The sequence below is a fragment of the Aquarana catesbeiana genome, linkage group LG06 (assembly GCF_042186555.1).
Source record: "Aquarana catesbeiana isolate 2022-GZ linkage group LG06, ASM4218655v1, whole genome shotgun sequence".
NCBI lineage: Eukaryota > Metazoa > Chordata > Amphibia > Anura > Ranidae > Aquarana > Aquarana catesbeiana.
Genome location: NC_133329.1, coordinates 74140139 through 74157489, shown reverse-complemented (window position 1 = coordinate 74157489; position 17351 = coordinate 74140139). Strand labels below are relative to the sequence as shown.

The following is a 17351-nucleotide window of genomic DNA, read 5'->3' as shown; positions in this document are numbered from 1 at the left end:
CTCTACACCTGCTCAATTACTCAATTTATAAGCTTATCTGAGATGTCAGAAAAAAGGGTGCGGAGAGCTGAAGTTACACTCTGCATGGCTCAATGAGGGGAGCTCAGAGAGTTGATTGGAGGGAGGAGACACACCCCCCCTTCACACAGGAATAGAGCCGAGGTTGTCAATCAGCTGAAGGTCCCTCCCCTGTCATCTTTTCAGCTCTTGGTGTGGGGAAGACTTGTAAGAACTGATTCATGATGATAGCAAAGGAATAAAGCAAGAGACAGAAATGACACATAGTACTCTTAATTGAGACAAGTACACACTATGGAGGGATCTGTTTTGTTTATATTTCATGTCTGAGGTTTGCAACCACTTTAACTAGCAAATTGTGCTATTCCTTGAATGTAACATGCCACATTTTAAAATGAGTTTCTAGAGACAAGAATGTACATTACAGCATACCTATACTGGGGAGTTCTGTGGTCTGGGAAATGTAATGTACAACCAGTGTACACAGTACAGCAGTTTGATGCATACAGTATATTGCATAGTACAGAAAACAGATTATAGTAGTTCACAGTATGCATTATACAGAAAAGTGTACAGAACACAGCAGTCTAGACATCAGGCATTATGTACAATGACAAAAGTTTACAGTATGTAACATTCAAAAGTAATGTACATTCTGCAGCTATGTAACATGCAGCACAATGTGAAGACATCCAGATTATGTAATATGCAACGTATTATGCAGAACGCAATAGTTAGGAGTATGTAAGGTACAGCATGTTGTGCACACTGCAGCAGTTGCCAAACATAAAGCCACAATCTGTATTATCATTAAACTGGAACTTCAGTCAGAAAATGAAGTCCTGCTAGATCACTCCAGGCTGGCCCCTTTTGCAGGTATAGCTATGTAAAAAAAATTAAATTAAAGCCTATACTTTTTAAAATCCAGTAATCTCACCCTGCTCTGCACATGCTCAGATGCTCTCTATTTTTAGGCACTGTGCTGAACTTGTAGAGGCTGATCTGCTGACAGCCTAATAATTTACTGTTGCTCAGGGGCTCTGGGTTTCAGCAAAATGGCAGCCTCCTGCAATGCTGGAGGCAATTTACAGCACACACTCATAATTATTAGTGTGGAATGTATCTTTCTTACTAAAAAAACATTACTCTTATTCAGTTGTTTGGGGTAAAATTCCACTTTTAGAAAGGCTCTCATAAATAGTGATTAGGTAAAAGCCAAAAATCTGTTCTGAAATCACCTTCTGGTTTGTAACCCTTTTATCTTACCTGGTAGGGATCCGGACAATCACTGTGGTGTTCTGCAGACCAGAGTTATTTGTGTTATGCCGTAAATCTGAAATAAGAGAAGCACGTGTGTGACAAGGGAATTCTGGAAACAGACCTTACATCTGTGGGTCCACATGGTGCTGGGAGGGCTTGGTTCCTCTTTCTAGGATAAATTCAGGGGACAGGTGGAGGGAGGTTCCTCTTTATTTGGTTACGAGCTTCTTGTTGTTAAAGATCCCCAACCTACACACATTAGCACCTGGTAAATATTGCATTTTGATGATACTTTTTGACTTTAGATATCCATACTTAATTATGTGTGGTAGCATGATGTACATTTTGGTGTCTAATGGTGTTGTAATCTTCATACTGCACACACTGGGGTTGATTTAGTAAAACTGGAGAGTGCAAAATCTGGTGCAGCCCTGCATAGAAATCAGCTTCCAAGTTTTTTTTGTCAAAGCTTAATTGAACAAGCTGAAGATAGAAGCTGATTGGTTAGCATGCAGAGCTGCCCCGGATTTTGCACTCTCTAGTTTTACTAAATCAACCCCAAGGTCTATCTATAGTTCACTGGTGCTAGACATCAAATGCTTTCTTTTAATTCCTCCTCCCTTAGTTTCTCTGGTTTCTAGCGGGTGTAATACTTATATAGTGGGGATAGTCCATTCATTTATGTACAGGGGTATTATTCTCACTAATAATATAACATTGAGGTTTTCGCTTTTTTCTGTTTTCCACTTTGCGGTAGATTTGTGCACACAGGCTATTCTGCTTTCACATAGGTCTAATTATTTGTTTCTGGTGGAAAATGGGTCTTCTGATTCCATCTATGTAAGTACTGCACCTTAGCTTTCTCATCCGGTACCATGTTTTAACACCCAGGCCCGACACTTTGCGGCGGTTGCCATTTGGAGGTTATCTTACATTAAGTATCAAGCTTATTTGTAAGTATTGTTCTATTAAGGATATCAGTATGCATAGATATTGCATCCCCCCACCCTTTTTTTCAGGGAGTGCTTGAACATACTTTGTGAAATTGTTTTTTGGTTTACAGATTTTACATTGGGCATCTACTCCTGAAGAAGTGAAGCTATATTCACGAAACGCATCGGGTTATAAGCATTATGTTTTAAAAAAATTGGAAGTATGAAACATAAACATGAATTTTTATATGAATATGATGTAGATCAGGGATATGCAATTAGCGGACCTCCAGCTGTTGCAGAACTACAACTCCCATGAGGCATAGTAAGACTCTGACAGCCACAAGCATGACACCCAGAGACAGAGGCATGATGGGACGTGTAGTTTTGCAACAGCTGGATGTCCGCTAATTGCATATCTCTGATGTAGATTGTATGCCAATATACGGTAGTGGTAATGAATCAGCTTTTTTTACTAATGCTATTATTTATGTATAAGATCTATTGTGCAATGAATGTATTTTTAATTCAAATGTTATGCCTTATTTAAAGTCCCATGGAAAATGTTTTTGCTTTGCGTATGTGATACAAGGGGATGGGGGTGTGGCATCGCTAAACACCAGATCACAATTTTATTGTGTATACCAGTGGTTATCAACCCTGTCCTCAGAGCCCACTAAAAACCCCGGTTTGCAAGATAACTGAAATACATCACAGGTGATATAATTTGCTGCTCAGTGATTGCAGTATTCTAGTCTGCATCTCCCAAGGTAATACATAAAACCTGGCCTGTTAGTGGGCCCTGAGGACAGGGTTGATGACCACTGGTGTATACAATTCTGAAAACAGCACTGGGAGAACAGGAGCCAGCAACACTGTAAGTTGTAAAATGCGAGTGCTGGGGTAGACATTTTAACAAATAGTTTACTGAGGAATGTTTATTTTATTGTGCTCAAGCTAAAAATGTGTGTCTGTGTTAAGCTAAAAACGCTGAGGGTTTAACGCTACTTTAATCGTGAGAAGGTGAAAGTGAAAGTATTCTGAAATATGTCTGCATGACTCACATACATAGCTTATGGTAATACATACATAGCTCGTTAGGTTTATTGGTCCTTTATGAAAGTCAGCATGATGGATGTGAACTGTGCTGCCCTCTTGTGGTGGACAGTACAAAGTTTGGGAACTGTGGGCAAACGTCTCCAGTATAAATGATTAAAGGTTAGGCTTCTTTCTCACAGGCGATTACACAGCGGTTAACAAACACCAGTCTTTCCAGCTGCAAGAATCTGCTGATTTTTTGACACTGGAGTTTTGTTGAATGCATGTAATCACCCATGTGAAGGAGGGTCCATAGTACTTAAAGTGTTACTAAACCCACAACAATAAAATTAAACTGTATATGCAGTAAAGCATGCTTGTTATACTCACTGTGGAACTTAAGGGGTTAATCCTCTGCATTGTGTAAAAATGGCTGTTTTATCCTGTATGCAACTATGCACAGACCCCTCCTTTCTTGCATTGTTTAACTTGGGAAAGCCAGCTAACACACAGGCAGTAGCCAACCTGCACATGCTCAGTTGTGTCTTATGCTGGAGAGAACATTAACTTGTTCTCAGAGATAGCCAGGTCACATGATATTGACATCACACATGTGGGCGTACATACAGGCTGTAGTGGAAATCTCCTCCCACCTGAACTCTCAGCACTGGAGAAACTGTGCGGTTTATCACTGACCGTGGTATACAGATCATCCAAAAAGGTATATAGTGGCAATATTTTAATGTAAAAAGATTTGTAAGCTCTGTGGGGGGTGTATGAACTATTTTCGCTTGCCGCTTTGATACCATGCTGGTATCAAAATGTTCAGCCTGCAATTCTCTGTTATGTAGATGTGATTTTTACAGGCGACTTTTACAGACGATAGGAGGGGGTGAGCCCAGTGAGGATGCGGCCGGTGGCATCTGCTTCCGGGACACACAAATAAAGCAGATTGTAATTTTGACGAGCTATGGATTCCCCTTGTTCAGAGTTTCCCAGTATCCTCGAGGATTGCTGTACAACTAACCACAAGTACAAAAATGGAGTAAAATGGATTAGTTGAGATGGAGTGCTTAGCACTAATCTCAGAGTATATCCCTTTTGTATTAAGTTTGCACACAAAGGTACATACACAGCTGTTTCACCAATGTCCGGAGGGGGTGACAGATCATACAGGTCTTCCCCTTACAGTTGTGACAGTGCTGGAGGAGGAATCGCAAAGTAGAACACCCGGCATCTAAAATAAACAGAGAACATTTTATCCCATTACTAATGGTTAAAAGAATACAGTAAAGACATTTGTCTTTGTGAAGATTCACTTCAATCATGTAAAAAAAGATCATGTAAAATTATTATTTATTTCATCTGCACACGATTGGGTATTTTTTCGACTCCTGTAGTACATCAACCTCGTGATGTTGTGCTCTCAACATACTAATAAATATGATGGTGACACTGAAAATGAAAGCTGCAGATTTAAAACAGCATGAAAACAAATTAAAGTGGAATGTTATTATTATTATACGCAATTTATATAGCGCCAACAGTTTACGCAGCGCTTTACAATGTATAGGGGGGACAACACAATTACAGTACAGTTCACTACAAAAGGTACAGGAGGGCCCTGCTCGCAGAGCTTACATTCTAAAGGGAGGGGGTGGTGGTACAAAAGGTAATAGCTGCAGAGAATGATTTGATGGGGGTGGACGTTATGGTAACAAATAAAAATGGGCTTACAAGCATTAAAGTTACACACCTGTGTATGTAATCCCTTCCTGTCTGGTAATAAAAACTTAAAAAAAAAAAGAAATGACTTATCTGCCTGTCTGCTCCCTTTACAGTGAATTGCGCTCGTGCAGCTCACCATAAAAATACAGCAATGTCGACGCTGACTGCACTCCCGCGCATGCAGCCAGTGATCAATGAAATCAACCCAGAAACTGCCCGCCTGAAGATGTCAGCTGCCGGCAGGGAGCTCCAGTACATTGCACCGCTGGAGCCAAGATGAGCATAGTTCCGCTTTAACATGTTGAAGTTTATCTGAGATTTTCCAGTGCAATCCTAGTACCTACCTGACTGCAGTTCACCGCATCAGAATGACCTCCTCTGGGCGCAATTACCTTAACAGGTTTACAGCAGACAAATATTCCTGCTCTTCAAAAACCAATAGCCATCATACAGGCATACATGTATCCCTGCAAATCAGTTAGTTTACATGCAGAGATTAGAATAATCCTGATCTACTGCAGGGCCTATCAGGAAGGTTGGGTGTACGCATGTGCCCAGAGATCTGCATGTATGCATTATACTGCCCATGGTCTACTGCATAGAGTCAAAGCTGTGCGTACATCTGCTGGTGAACACGTTAAGGTGTGTGCTCATAAGTGTGTGCATTAGCATGAATAATGAATGTAGCATGAATGCATGTAGAGCACTAGCTTTGGCCTATTTAAAGCACAGCACAGGGGAAGAGGGCTTCTGAGGAGTTGTCCACCCTTGTGTTTCTTACCTTTTTGACTGCTGCATGTAGATTCCCTGTTGCTGACCTTGTTTCCTGGCTACACCTTCTACCTGCTGTCTTAGTACCACTGTTGCTCGTCTGTTACTGACCTTGGCCTAGACTTTGGTTCTGCTCCTATTTCTGAATTAGTGCCGCTGCTGCCTGACTGTTGCTGACCCTGCTTGTCCTGGCTATGACATTTCTCCTCGCATCTGCAAGCTCCTGTGCCTAACCTGTTTGCCAGCTCCCTGCCTAGACCCGGTCCAAGTATTTCCAGCAGCATAGCAGCTCCCTGACTGTCTTCTGCTGCGTTTGAACCAACTGCGGGCACCTGTGCCACTCCTCGCCTTGCTACACCATGTCCTCAACTGCAGGTTGTACTGGGCAGGAGGTGTAAGGGAAGTCTCTTCGTCAACTCGGTCTCTACCAAGTATGTGACATGGCCACTCAAGATGCTAGCGCTGCAGGTCCCATAGACTGTAGTACTGTGGTTGGTCTCTGCCCCCTCTCCTCCTTATCATTCACAAAATGGAGCCCGAGGCCATGTGCTTGTGAATGGTAAGGAGGAGAGGGGGTGGAGACAGGACCACAGTGATGGGATCTATGAGACCTGCAGTGCTTACATTCAGAGCAGCCAGGAAGTACAGTGGGAGCTCTACTAATCCCAACATATAAACTAACTGATTTGCAGGACATACAGAAGTAAGCCTGCATGATGGCAATGGTTTCTGGCGAACAGGGATGTTTGACTGCTCTAAATCCTTTAAGGTAATCGTGCACGGAGTTTGGCTTTAAAGCTAAGTTAATATGCAATTTATAATCTCCTCTCCATGGAATCAAACTCGCTATCCCTCTAAGGTCTCAAACTCAGTAGTGATACACATCAGTGAATTTAATCACTATTCCGGATTACACATAGGGATGCGGACTACTGGTTTACGTCTTTATTTTGCTTGATTTACACATTTTATTTATTATATGTGCAAATAATGCATGCTGCCTATTATTACTTGTTTGCTGTCATCTGAATAACTTTCGTTAAGGTATGCAGCACATATTGTATCTAAAGAGACCCTGCCGGCAGGCCATTCAGTTCAACAGCATTCTTCCCACGAGATTATATGTGGATTTATCATATTTTTTGCAGACTGTCTATTTTTCATCCAGCCATTGACAGATGAAAAACAGACATCAATGCATCTCTATGGAAAAGCGGACATAAACAGAAGTTCATCCGTATACATCTGCATCTGTTTTTTGTTCCATTTAAAAAACGGAATGAATAAAAAATGGATGTAAACGGACAAGCGGTGCGTTTTTGGTAGTGGATGTAAAAAAACTGATGAGAAACTGATGTAAACTTCATTTGTTTTTTCTTTGAAAAAAGGTAACTGAACGTATGATACGAACGATCCGCATGTGTGAAAGGGGCCTTGCGGGGATGGTAGAAAGGTGAGTGGTGGAGGAGCTGGCCCAGCACATACAGTAACTAGACACTTCCAGAAAAGGAGAGGGCTATGATGGCTCTTCCTGGAGTGGTCAACATTCTTAGAAGTTCAGAGGTACATTGCAAGTACATTAAAATGTTTTACCAAGAGAAAATAAACACTGATAGCAAGCATTTATGTGCTTTTACCTGCAATTTTTTAGGTTAGTGATAGGGTCTCTGAAATGTATTCATATAACAAAATAAGTAATTCCGCGCTACTCTAGTAATTCAGCAGCTAACACACCAAATTGAATAAATGGCAACAAAAAAACATATAAATAAAGTGTAGCGCTATATATGAATGAGTGCAAAACCTGAAGTAAAAATAAAATTGACAGAAAATAAAGTAAAAGATTATACCTTGATAGTACACAAACACAGTGAGTAAATAAAAGTGATATCCATATATATAAATTGCAATGAAATAATTAATAATAGTGCCACAAATAAAGTGACATTATAGTAAAGTGAACACAATGTCCATATACAAATGCTGCAAATAAAGTCACAAGAATGCAGTTGAACGTGATCCAAATATGTGAAGGTGAAATCGTGAGTTATGACACCAAACAGTTCCAATCAGAGCACGTGTAGATCCGTGAGAAAATATATGTGACTGTGATGAAACCACCACCATAAACAGAGGGGAGGCTTACCAAAACGTTTGAACACGCCAGGGCATACGCTCTGCGTGTCAAACAGGCTTGTATGTGGTAAATGGAGGTAATACTGGTTTCTGTGGGTTGGAGATATCCCGCTCACACTTGAATGGTCTTTCAAAATTCCATAAGGGCAAGGAATGGTCTCTCAGAAATCCATAGGGGCAGGGATGGTAGAGGAGAAAACAAAAAGGGGCCACATAGTGTGATTCCGTAATAAACAGTAAAATGTATTAAAATGAAACAACACTCACATGGTATATGATACAAAAGCGCTTTGTATAAAATCAGTAGGCAGCAGTGGGGACCTTCCCGACGCGTTTCGTCTCCAGGGACATCATCTGCAGAGCTGCGATGACATCACTTCCCCGCATGCATGCAGGAGCCTACGGTTCCGGCAAGAAGCTCTGAAGTTCTGTCACAATACGCCGGACCTTCAGAGGGCATGCGCCGCTGACGTCAGCGGCTGCATGCTGGGTGAATATCTCCTAAAAGGTGAACATTTAGGAGATATTCATTTTACCTATTTTTACCTGTAGGTGAAAATCACAGAGCGGGGTATACAACCGCTTTATTAACACTCAATCACAAAATGGCTTATGCAGTATACACCTCCAAGACGACCACTGCCTTGCTAAAGAAGCTGAGGGTAAAGGTGATGGACTGGCCAAGCATGTATCCAGACCTAAACCCTTATTGAGCATCTGTGGGGTATCCTCAAATGGAAGGTGGAGGAGCGCAAGGTCTCTAACATCCACCAGCTCCGTGATGTCGTCATGGAGGAGTGGAAGAGGTCTCCATTGTCAACCTGTGAAGCTCTGCTGAACTCCATGCCCAAGAGGTTCAACCACTTCAATACAGGGCTTTTTTTACCCCCTTCCTGCCAAGGTCAATTTTCAGTTTCCAGCGCTGTAACATTTTGAATGACAATTGCGCATGTCCCTGCTCTGTGACAGGCAATCTCGGTTGATCGGCGGACATCGCGGCCGCCGGGCACGTGCATCGACTCCCGAGTGACACGGCAGGCGCGTGCCCCCTAGACGGGGAAGCTGAGGATGTCATATAATGGCTGTTTTTTTAATTATTTTGAGGGGACAGCAAATTTACACTGTTATACAATCTGTGCACTCACTACTTTACATTGTAGAAAAGTGTAATTTCTTCAGTGTTGTCACATGAAAAGATATAAAAAAAAAATGTGAGGGGTGTACTCACTTTTGTGAGATTATATATATATATATATATATATATATATATATATATATATATATATATATATATATATATATACACATACATATATATATATGAAAGTGTACGTTCCTTTTATGATGCCAAAAAAAATATTTTTAGGCAATCCATTTCTGCATTAAGGCTTGGTTCAAATATATGCGAATCAGATGTGTTTTGAACGCATTGGATCACATAATATGTGAACCAGACCGGCTTTCAATAAATCCGGTACACATATATGAGGGCCGGTTGCGGTGCGGTGCAAATTAAAAAAAGGTCCGGTGTATTTTTCAATCTGGTTCAGGTGTGATTTAGGTGTCAAATTTGCACCTGAATCGCTGGATGGAAACCACACTGGACTCTGCACAGAAACAGGCCCCGAACATATGTGAATCCAGCCTTATTGAAAGATTGCTAAACTTACTCAATGTAAAAGCTTTATTAGGTATAATTATATCCTTCATTATGTTAAAACTGAAGTTTAATCTGCTTACCGTATATACTCGAGTATAAGCCGACCCGAATATAAGCCGAGGCACCTAATTTTACCACAAAAAACTGGTAAAACGTATTGACTCGAGTATAAGCCTAGGGTGAGAAATGCGCAGCTACTGTAAGTGGAAAAGAGGGTCAACAATGCCCATTTGCATGCCTCACTGTGCCCATTTGCAGCCATAGGTCCCCCGAACTTCAAACTCTGTAGATAAGGGTTCCTAGATGCCCCCTAGCTGCTGCCAAAATTTGGGGTCCCTGGACCCCAAGGGTCCCGAAATGACATTGCTGCAGATGGACACAGTTGACCGACTTTGGGGCCCTGTATCTCGGGGGCACTTGGTGCTAGGAACCCCAAATTTGGTGTGCATAACCAGTGGAACTAGTAGCACAAAGCTGGGGTTCCTAGCACCAAGTGGCCCCGAGATATGGGGCCCCAAATTCAGTTTGGAAAATGTCAAGCACTTTTCTGCAGCAGAGGATGACATTTTCTGAAACAAATTTGGGGCCCCATATCTCGGTGCCTCTTGGTGCTAGGAACCCCAGCTTTGTACTACTAGTTCCACTGGGTATGCACACTAAATTTGGGGTTCCTAGCACCAAGTGGCCCCGAGATACGGGGCCCCATAGTAGGTTTGGAAAATGTCATTCTTTGCACCAGAAAAGTGCTTGACTTGAGTATAAGCCGAGGGGGGCACTTTCAGCACAAAAAAATGTGCTGAAAATCTCGGCTTATACTGGAGTATATACGGTATATTTTGCCTTCCCGGGTTCCTCCTTTTCTCCATCATCAATATGCTACTGAAATTTTAAATAAAACCTTTTTCTTTCATTACTCATCTTATTTTGGGCACAGTTATGTTATCACTTTGACTCTGTGCTCCTCCATGCAATGCAGGCAGATCATGGCCGGTGGGAGGAGTCAGAAGGGTGCTGTACATAGCTTCTTGTAAACATCACAGCACTCTGCCTAAAGCTTCATACACACGATCAGAAAATCGTACGAAAAATACCTCTTTCGAATCGATCGTACGATAATCTGATCGTTAGCACGGAGCTTTCGAGAGCCGGTCATGGCAGTTCATCCGATATTATTCTATCGGACATGAACGAAAAAATTTTCCGTACGATGCCAGATTACACAATTTTCGTTTAATCCGTACATCTGTCGTTCGAAAATGCAATACAAATGCATTACAACACATGACACTTCCAAATTTTTAATCTGTCGTACGAGAATTTTCGTGACATTAGTAAACTCATCAGATTCCATCTGCGATTATCATGCAAAAAAAAAAAAAAACGGATGGTCATTCGTCTGTTGATCTTATCGTGTGTACCGGGCATATGTACTCCACTCAAGAGCCCTCAGCCCTGATGAAAGCAGTAGGATGGTTCTTGGGAGGAGTAATGCCAGTTAGGAGAAGTGGGCGTTAGGCTGCATTTGCATGAAGACTGCCCTAGGTAATGTACACCTGAGATATGGAGTCTCCATGACTGAAAGAACTGAAATCCAAAGAATGAAAAGGGGAGAGTCAGGGACAGTCAGGCTGGGGAGGAAGATGCTGCTGGACATCCTCCAGCCAGGAAATGAGGCGGAGCTCTATCTGACTTGCTGCAGTTTCTGATGCACATTGCGAGAAGCTCACAGTGTGAAGTGAAATCAGAGTAAGCCATTTCAGTCCAGGAGAGGGGTCTGTACAACCATGCAAGACTGAAGGGAAGGCCGGAGTACGTATTCAATCCTTCTTCATCCACAACTAAATAAAAAGTTTATCTTTAGAAACACTTTACTGGGAGCGACAGACTGAAGCATATACTGTATGTTATTTTTGATTTTGCCTAAAGTTCTAAAACTACAAGTAATATCTTACATAGGCAGCCTGTGAGGTCTGTACATGACTGTGAGTGGCCCAGCATTTTCATCATGGTGTGGCACTGAGGCAGAGTACAAAGGCTGTTGGGTTCATTGTGGAATGTCATACATGTCCAGGTGTGGAACAAGACAAACAAGAACTGCCGAGTGTTTCCCACTTCCAAGCCATGAATTTCAGGGCTTGAGGAGCACCTGCCAATCTTCTGTAACAGTGCCTGGAATTAACAAGGGATATGTATGAGTCAAACAGGAAAATCATAGGAAACTTAAAGAGGAGTTCCAAATACAATCAATATTTTTTTTTTAAACCTTTCACAAGCATTTCAAATGGCATTATAACACTCACGGTTTCTTTAAAATGTGTCCCCCGATGTCCGGTTTCATCTGTAAAAGGAACTTTGATAACAGTGTTCTGGCCATTTTCATTTTGCTTGTGGGCATGTAAAGCCCACAAGCAACCTGTTCAGGGATACGGTGCCTGTTCTCGTTATTCTGACGAGAAATGCCCCCTGTCAAATAATGCCCGCCCTGTACTGCGCATGCGCAGTGTTGCATAGTATGGAGCTGCTGAAGCCGCCGAACAGTGGAATCCAATGTTTGGCGGCTCCATACTGCCCAATCGCTGCGCATGCATAGTACCGGGCGGGCATTTCTCGACAGGACACCGTCAACTAATCAGGTTGCCATCACAACGGGTGTCGTCGTCAGAAGTGCCCGTCCCGTTGTGATGGCAACGAAGCCCTTGGCGTTTCCCACTGACTCCTGGGAAATTATGACATATCTCCCAGGAGCAGTAGCGAGCGAAGGCGCCGAGGGAAGTGACGTAAGGAGCCGCGGTGAGGAAGGAGGAAGATTTCAAGGGACCACATAGCAACAGGCATTAAGAGGTGAGTAAAAAAAAAAATGTGCAAATGTTTTTTTATATTATTTCATGCACAGTAATGCCTTTTTTTTTTGGTGGAACTCCACTTTAAAGTGGAAGAGAGGGCTAATCTTAAACCTGCCCCCACCCCCATTCTAACTACTATACTAACTACCCTGTAGAGCAGGGGTCTCCAAACTTTCTAAATAAAGGGCTGATATACTGTCTAGTGCAGGCATCACTAAATTGCAGAGCGCGGTCAGGATCTGGACCGAGCCACTGTCCCACCTGGACCAGCCTCGGCCGCTGTCATAAGCTGAGTGCTGGTATTAAGCAGACTTCGGGAGACACAGCTCTGCATTGGATGGGAACGAGAGCTGCCGACTGCTTCTCATATTAAACATGCAAGTGATTGGTGGCTAGAACTGTCCTGCATCCAAGCCACCAATCACTTGCTGGTTAATATGAATAGCAGCCGGCAGCTCTCGTTCCCATCCAATGCAGAGCTGTGTCCCCCAAAGTCTGCTTAATACCAGCACTCAGCTTATTACCTGCCCCCAATGCAGAGCTGTGCCTCCCGGGATATTACCATCATGCCTCCCGACCTCTGCTCGATCTAAGGTAGGAGAGTGAAGGGCAGATGACACTACAGGAGGGGGCATGATGTGAGAGGAGGCAGTGCTGGAGGGGGAAGGCTGGCTGGATATCCAGAGGGCAAAGTACACTACTTTTGGGGGGGGGTGTAAAGGGGGGGGGGGGGGTAGTGCTGTGGGGGATTGTGAAGGTAGACAGTGTTGTGGGGACCTGTGAAGAGGCGGGTTGTAATTTGAGAGGGGGCAGTGCAGTAGGGGAGTGAAGAGGCCAGAGCATATTACTGGGGGACAGCGGATTTGTGCTGTAATGGTGATGTAACGAGGGGAAGGTGATGTGAAGGGGATGCAGGTCATGTGAAGAGGGCAGATCTCACTACTGTGGGGGGATTCGTGATGTGAGGGGGCAGTGCTGTGTGTGTGAGGGATTAATGTGAAGGGGGCTGGTGATGTGGGGAGATGATGTGCAGAAGGGCAGTGCTGTGGGGGGCAGGTGATGTGAAGGAGCAGTGCTGTGGGGGGGGGTTCTGTGGAGGGGGGTGGGAACAGGTGATGCGAAGGGGGGCAGAGCACACTATGGTGTGTGTGGCGATTTGTGATGTGAGGTGGTGGTTGGTGATCGGACCTCTGCTGGCAGAAAATTTGGCTGATCAGACCCCTGTAAAATTTAATTCAATACACCTAGTCTAGTGTCTGTGAATGTAGATAATATCTCCGGCTTGGTGGTCAAGTGCTGCATACAGTCAAGTAAAGGGCCACATTTGGCCCACGGGCCAGTTTGGAGACCACTGCTGTAGAGGAAGGAAAGATGTCTATACTTACCTATTCTCAGAGCGCTCCGGTCCGGTCACATGATCTCCCCCCCAAGCGGCCGGCTTCAGGGGAGAGGAGAGATCGCCAACAACGACTGCAATGTCTGGATGGTGATGTCCCCCATACTTACTATGGGGCATCTGTTGTCGGCCGTCCCTCCTCTCCGCTGAAGCCGGCGGTGGGCACTGATCATGTGACTGGACAGGAGCGCTCTGAGAATAGATAAGTATAGACATCATTACTGTACAGCCAGGCTAAATAGTATGGGACTTAGCATGGGGGGTGGGAGCAGGTTTAAGATTAGATAGATTTAGCCTGGACTTCCATTCTTAAGACTCCCCAAATGATAACATCTACCCCCGCCCCACAACGCTTCGTATATAATTTTAAAGTATCTATGTTACAGCTTATTCATTGGTATCCACTTAACTGCACCTTGCAACGAGCTACACAACAAAGCAAATACACCACAAATTTCATGCAAAGTAACTTTTTGTAATGAGGGTTACTGATCCATGAACAAAGCCTCCTTACCTGAGTCCACTCCACGCGTCTGGGGCTAAGGCTGAGAGCCACGAGGCAATTCTTCTTGCAGGATATTCCATGTGACACGATTATTCGAGAATCACGGCAGATGGCAACTGATCATGACATTATAAAACAGAACGAGCAAGTAAATATATATTTCAATAAAGAACTCATGATAATCATGACCATACACACATCCAAATGTCTGTTCAGTATAATGGCTGTTTCAATGGAGTGTATATTCCAGCAATCAACCACTTGATATGTGAATGATGGTTTTCTATAAAAAGAAACATTGGGGGGAGATTTACTAAAACTGGTGCCCACAGAATCTGGAGCAGCTGTGCATGGTAACCAATCAGGTTCCAGTTTTTTTTTTGCAAAGCTTAATTGAACAAGCTGAAATTAGAAGCTGATTGGGTACTATGCACAGATGTACTGGATTCTGTGCACCAGTGCTAATTTTGACATCAAATTTCGAATTAGTTTTAGTTATAGTCTTTTGACTAAAATGACATTTTAGTTTTAGTCATATTTTAGTCATCTGAATTGTTTTAACTTTAGTCGTGTTTTAGTCCACAAAAATCCCCAGTACATTTTAATCGATTAAAAATCAAATGGGTTTAGTTAAATTTTAATGCATTATTTAAGCATTTCCTTAGAATTGCCAAATTCATTATATACTCTTGGAGTAAAAATCTAATAAGATATTATTATTTATGGTATTAAGGTTTGAACATGGACTACAGACACAGATTTAGCCGTTGTGATATATAACGTCTTTTTAAATAAAACCAATGTATGTGTCAATTACCACAGACTGGCACCCTATATAAAATAGTGAGTGATGCTGTAGCTTAGAGGTCGACCGATATGGGTTTTTCTCTGGCCGATGCCGATATTTAGAAATCTCGGTGGCCGATGGCCGATATGTGATGCCGATTTTTTGGGGCCCATATATTAGGCCGATTTTTTTTTTTTTCTTTTTTTTTTTTTTTTCCTTCATCTCATAAAATTTAACAGTTAGACCCCTTTCACACTGGGGCGTTTTTCAGGCGCTTTTGGGCTAAAAATAGCGCCTGTAGAGTGCCTGTAAGACGGCTCCCCTGCAGTCTCAGTGTGAAAGCCCGAGTGCTTTCACACTGAGGCGATGTGCTGGCAGGATGTTAAAAAAAAGTCCTGCAAGCAGCATCTTTGGAGCGGTGTATACCACTGCTCCACCACTCCTGCCCATTGAAATGAATGCGCACCGCTGCCAAAGCGCCTGCAAAGCGTTTCGGCAGCGGCGCTTCAGGGGCGCATTTAAAGGGGTTGTAAAGGTATACATTTTTTCACCTTAATGCATTCTATGCATTAAGGTGAAAAAACTTTTGATAATACCGCCGCCCCCAGCCCCCCCGTTTTACTTACCTGACACCTCGAAACTCGGCCGCTCGTTCCCGACCTCCATTCAGCCGATCAGCCTGGTCGCTGATTGGCTATAGTGGATGGATTGAAAGCAGCGCAGCCATTGGCTTGCGCTGCTGTCAATCACATCCAATGACGCGGCGCGCCGGGGGCGGGGCAGAGTGATACAGCGAGCGGCTATAGCCGCCGGCTGTATCACGGGAGCGCGCCCGCAATAACTAACCACCATGCGAGGGAGCTCACATTAAGGTGGTTAGTTATTGCGGGGAGGAGCTGAGACAGCCGCCGAGGGACCCCAGAAGAGCAGGTTCGGGGCCACTCTGTGCAGAACGAGCTGCACAGTGAAGGTAAGTATAACATGTTTGTTATTTTTAAAGAAAAAAAAATTTACCTTTACAACCCCTTTAACCCCTTCCTCGGCTGCTAGCCGGGTTATAAGCTCCCCGCTAGCAGCCGAATAGCGCCGCTAAAATGACGGTAAAGCGCCACTAAAACTAGCAGCGTTTTACCGTCAACGCATGCCCGCTGCAGTGTGAAAGCAACCTAAAGTGATACAGAAAATTTTTTACATTTAAACATTTATTAAACAAAACAAACCTCCAATCAATTCACTTGTATGTAGAATTTAGATTAAAAAAAATATATAAAAAAAAAACTATATCTTAAAAATAAATACACAAAAACAGGTAATCAAAACTTTTGGATGAAAAAAAATGGGCTAACTTTACTGCTTAGTTTTTTTTTAAATTTATTAGTGTATTTTTTTTTTTTTAAATTGAGTTTGAAAGACTGCTGCGCAAATACCGTGTGACATAAAATATTGCAACAACCGCTATTTTATTCCCTAGGGTCTCTGCTAAAAAAAAAATATATAATGTTTGGGGTTCTAAGTGATTTTCTAGCAGAAAATACAGGATTTTTACTTGTAAGCAACAAATGTCAGAAAAGATTTAGGCCTCTTTCACACGGATGATCCGTATGTCCGTTTTTCATCCATCCGTTTTCGGATGAAAAACGGACATACAGTCATCCCTATGGAGCGTCGGATGTCAGCGGTGACATGTCCGCTGACATCCGACCCCGCTCCGATCCGAAAAGTGTAACGGAGGAAAAACCTACTTTTCCCTCCGTTTTCGGATCGGATCGGATGACGACGGACACTACGGACCGTCATCATCCGATCCCCCCATAGGGGAGAGCGGCGCTCTGACAGGTCCGTCGCTGCACAGCGTGCAGCGATGCACCTGTCATCTTCCTGCTCAGCGGGGATCGGCGGAGCGATCCCCGCTGAGCCAGCGTGTGTTCACGGGGCGGATCATGACTGATCTGCCCCGTGTGAAAGAGGCCTAAGTCTTTAAATGGTTAAACTGAGAGCTTCTACACACTGAGTTCAGCTCATTCAGAAGTGTAAACATTGTATCAATTCAGGTTCTTTTTATCAGATTTGGCAGGCTGCCCAGAGAGGGGAGAGAAGTGCTTCACAGAAGAATACAGGCAACTTGTATTGACTTCAGAAGTCATTTGCAAGTCGGGCTGAGTTATATCGGCCTTTTTTATCAGCACAATCGGCCGATGCCTATTAAGAAAAAAACGTCAAATATCGGCCGATATATCGGTCGACCTCTACTGTAGCTGCTCCTTTAAGAGTGAATTG

The 17351-nt window shown here is 43.3% G+C and overlaps 1 protein-coding gene across 2 annotated transcripts in view; it reads right to left on the bottom strand.

Moving 5' to 3' along the window:
- Positions 1–17351, bottom strand: part of LOC141148603 (uncharacterized) — a 47072-nt gene that overhangs the window by 10532 nt on the left and 19189 nt on the right. For both annotated transcript variants that reach the window (XM_073636202.1, XM_073636204.1), the window contains exons 4-7: positions 14297–14403; positions 11496–11712; positions 4381–4485; positions 1285–1351 (exon numbers count right to left, since the gene is read on the bottom strand). In XM_073636202.1, coding sequence (XP_073492303.1) covers positions 1285–1351; positions 4381–4485; positions 11496–11712; positions 14297–14403 — 496 coding nt within the window. The remainder of the gene's footprint in view (positions 1–1284; positions 1352–4380; positions 4486–11495; positions 11713–14296; positions 14404–17351) is intronic.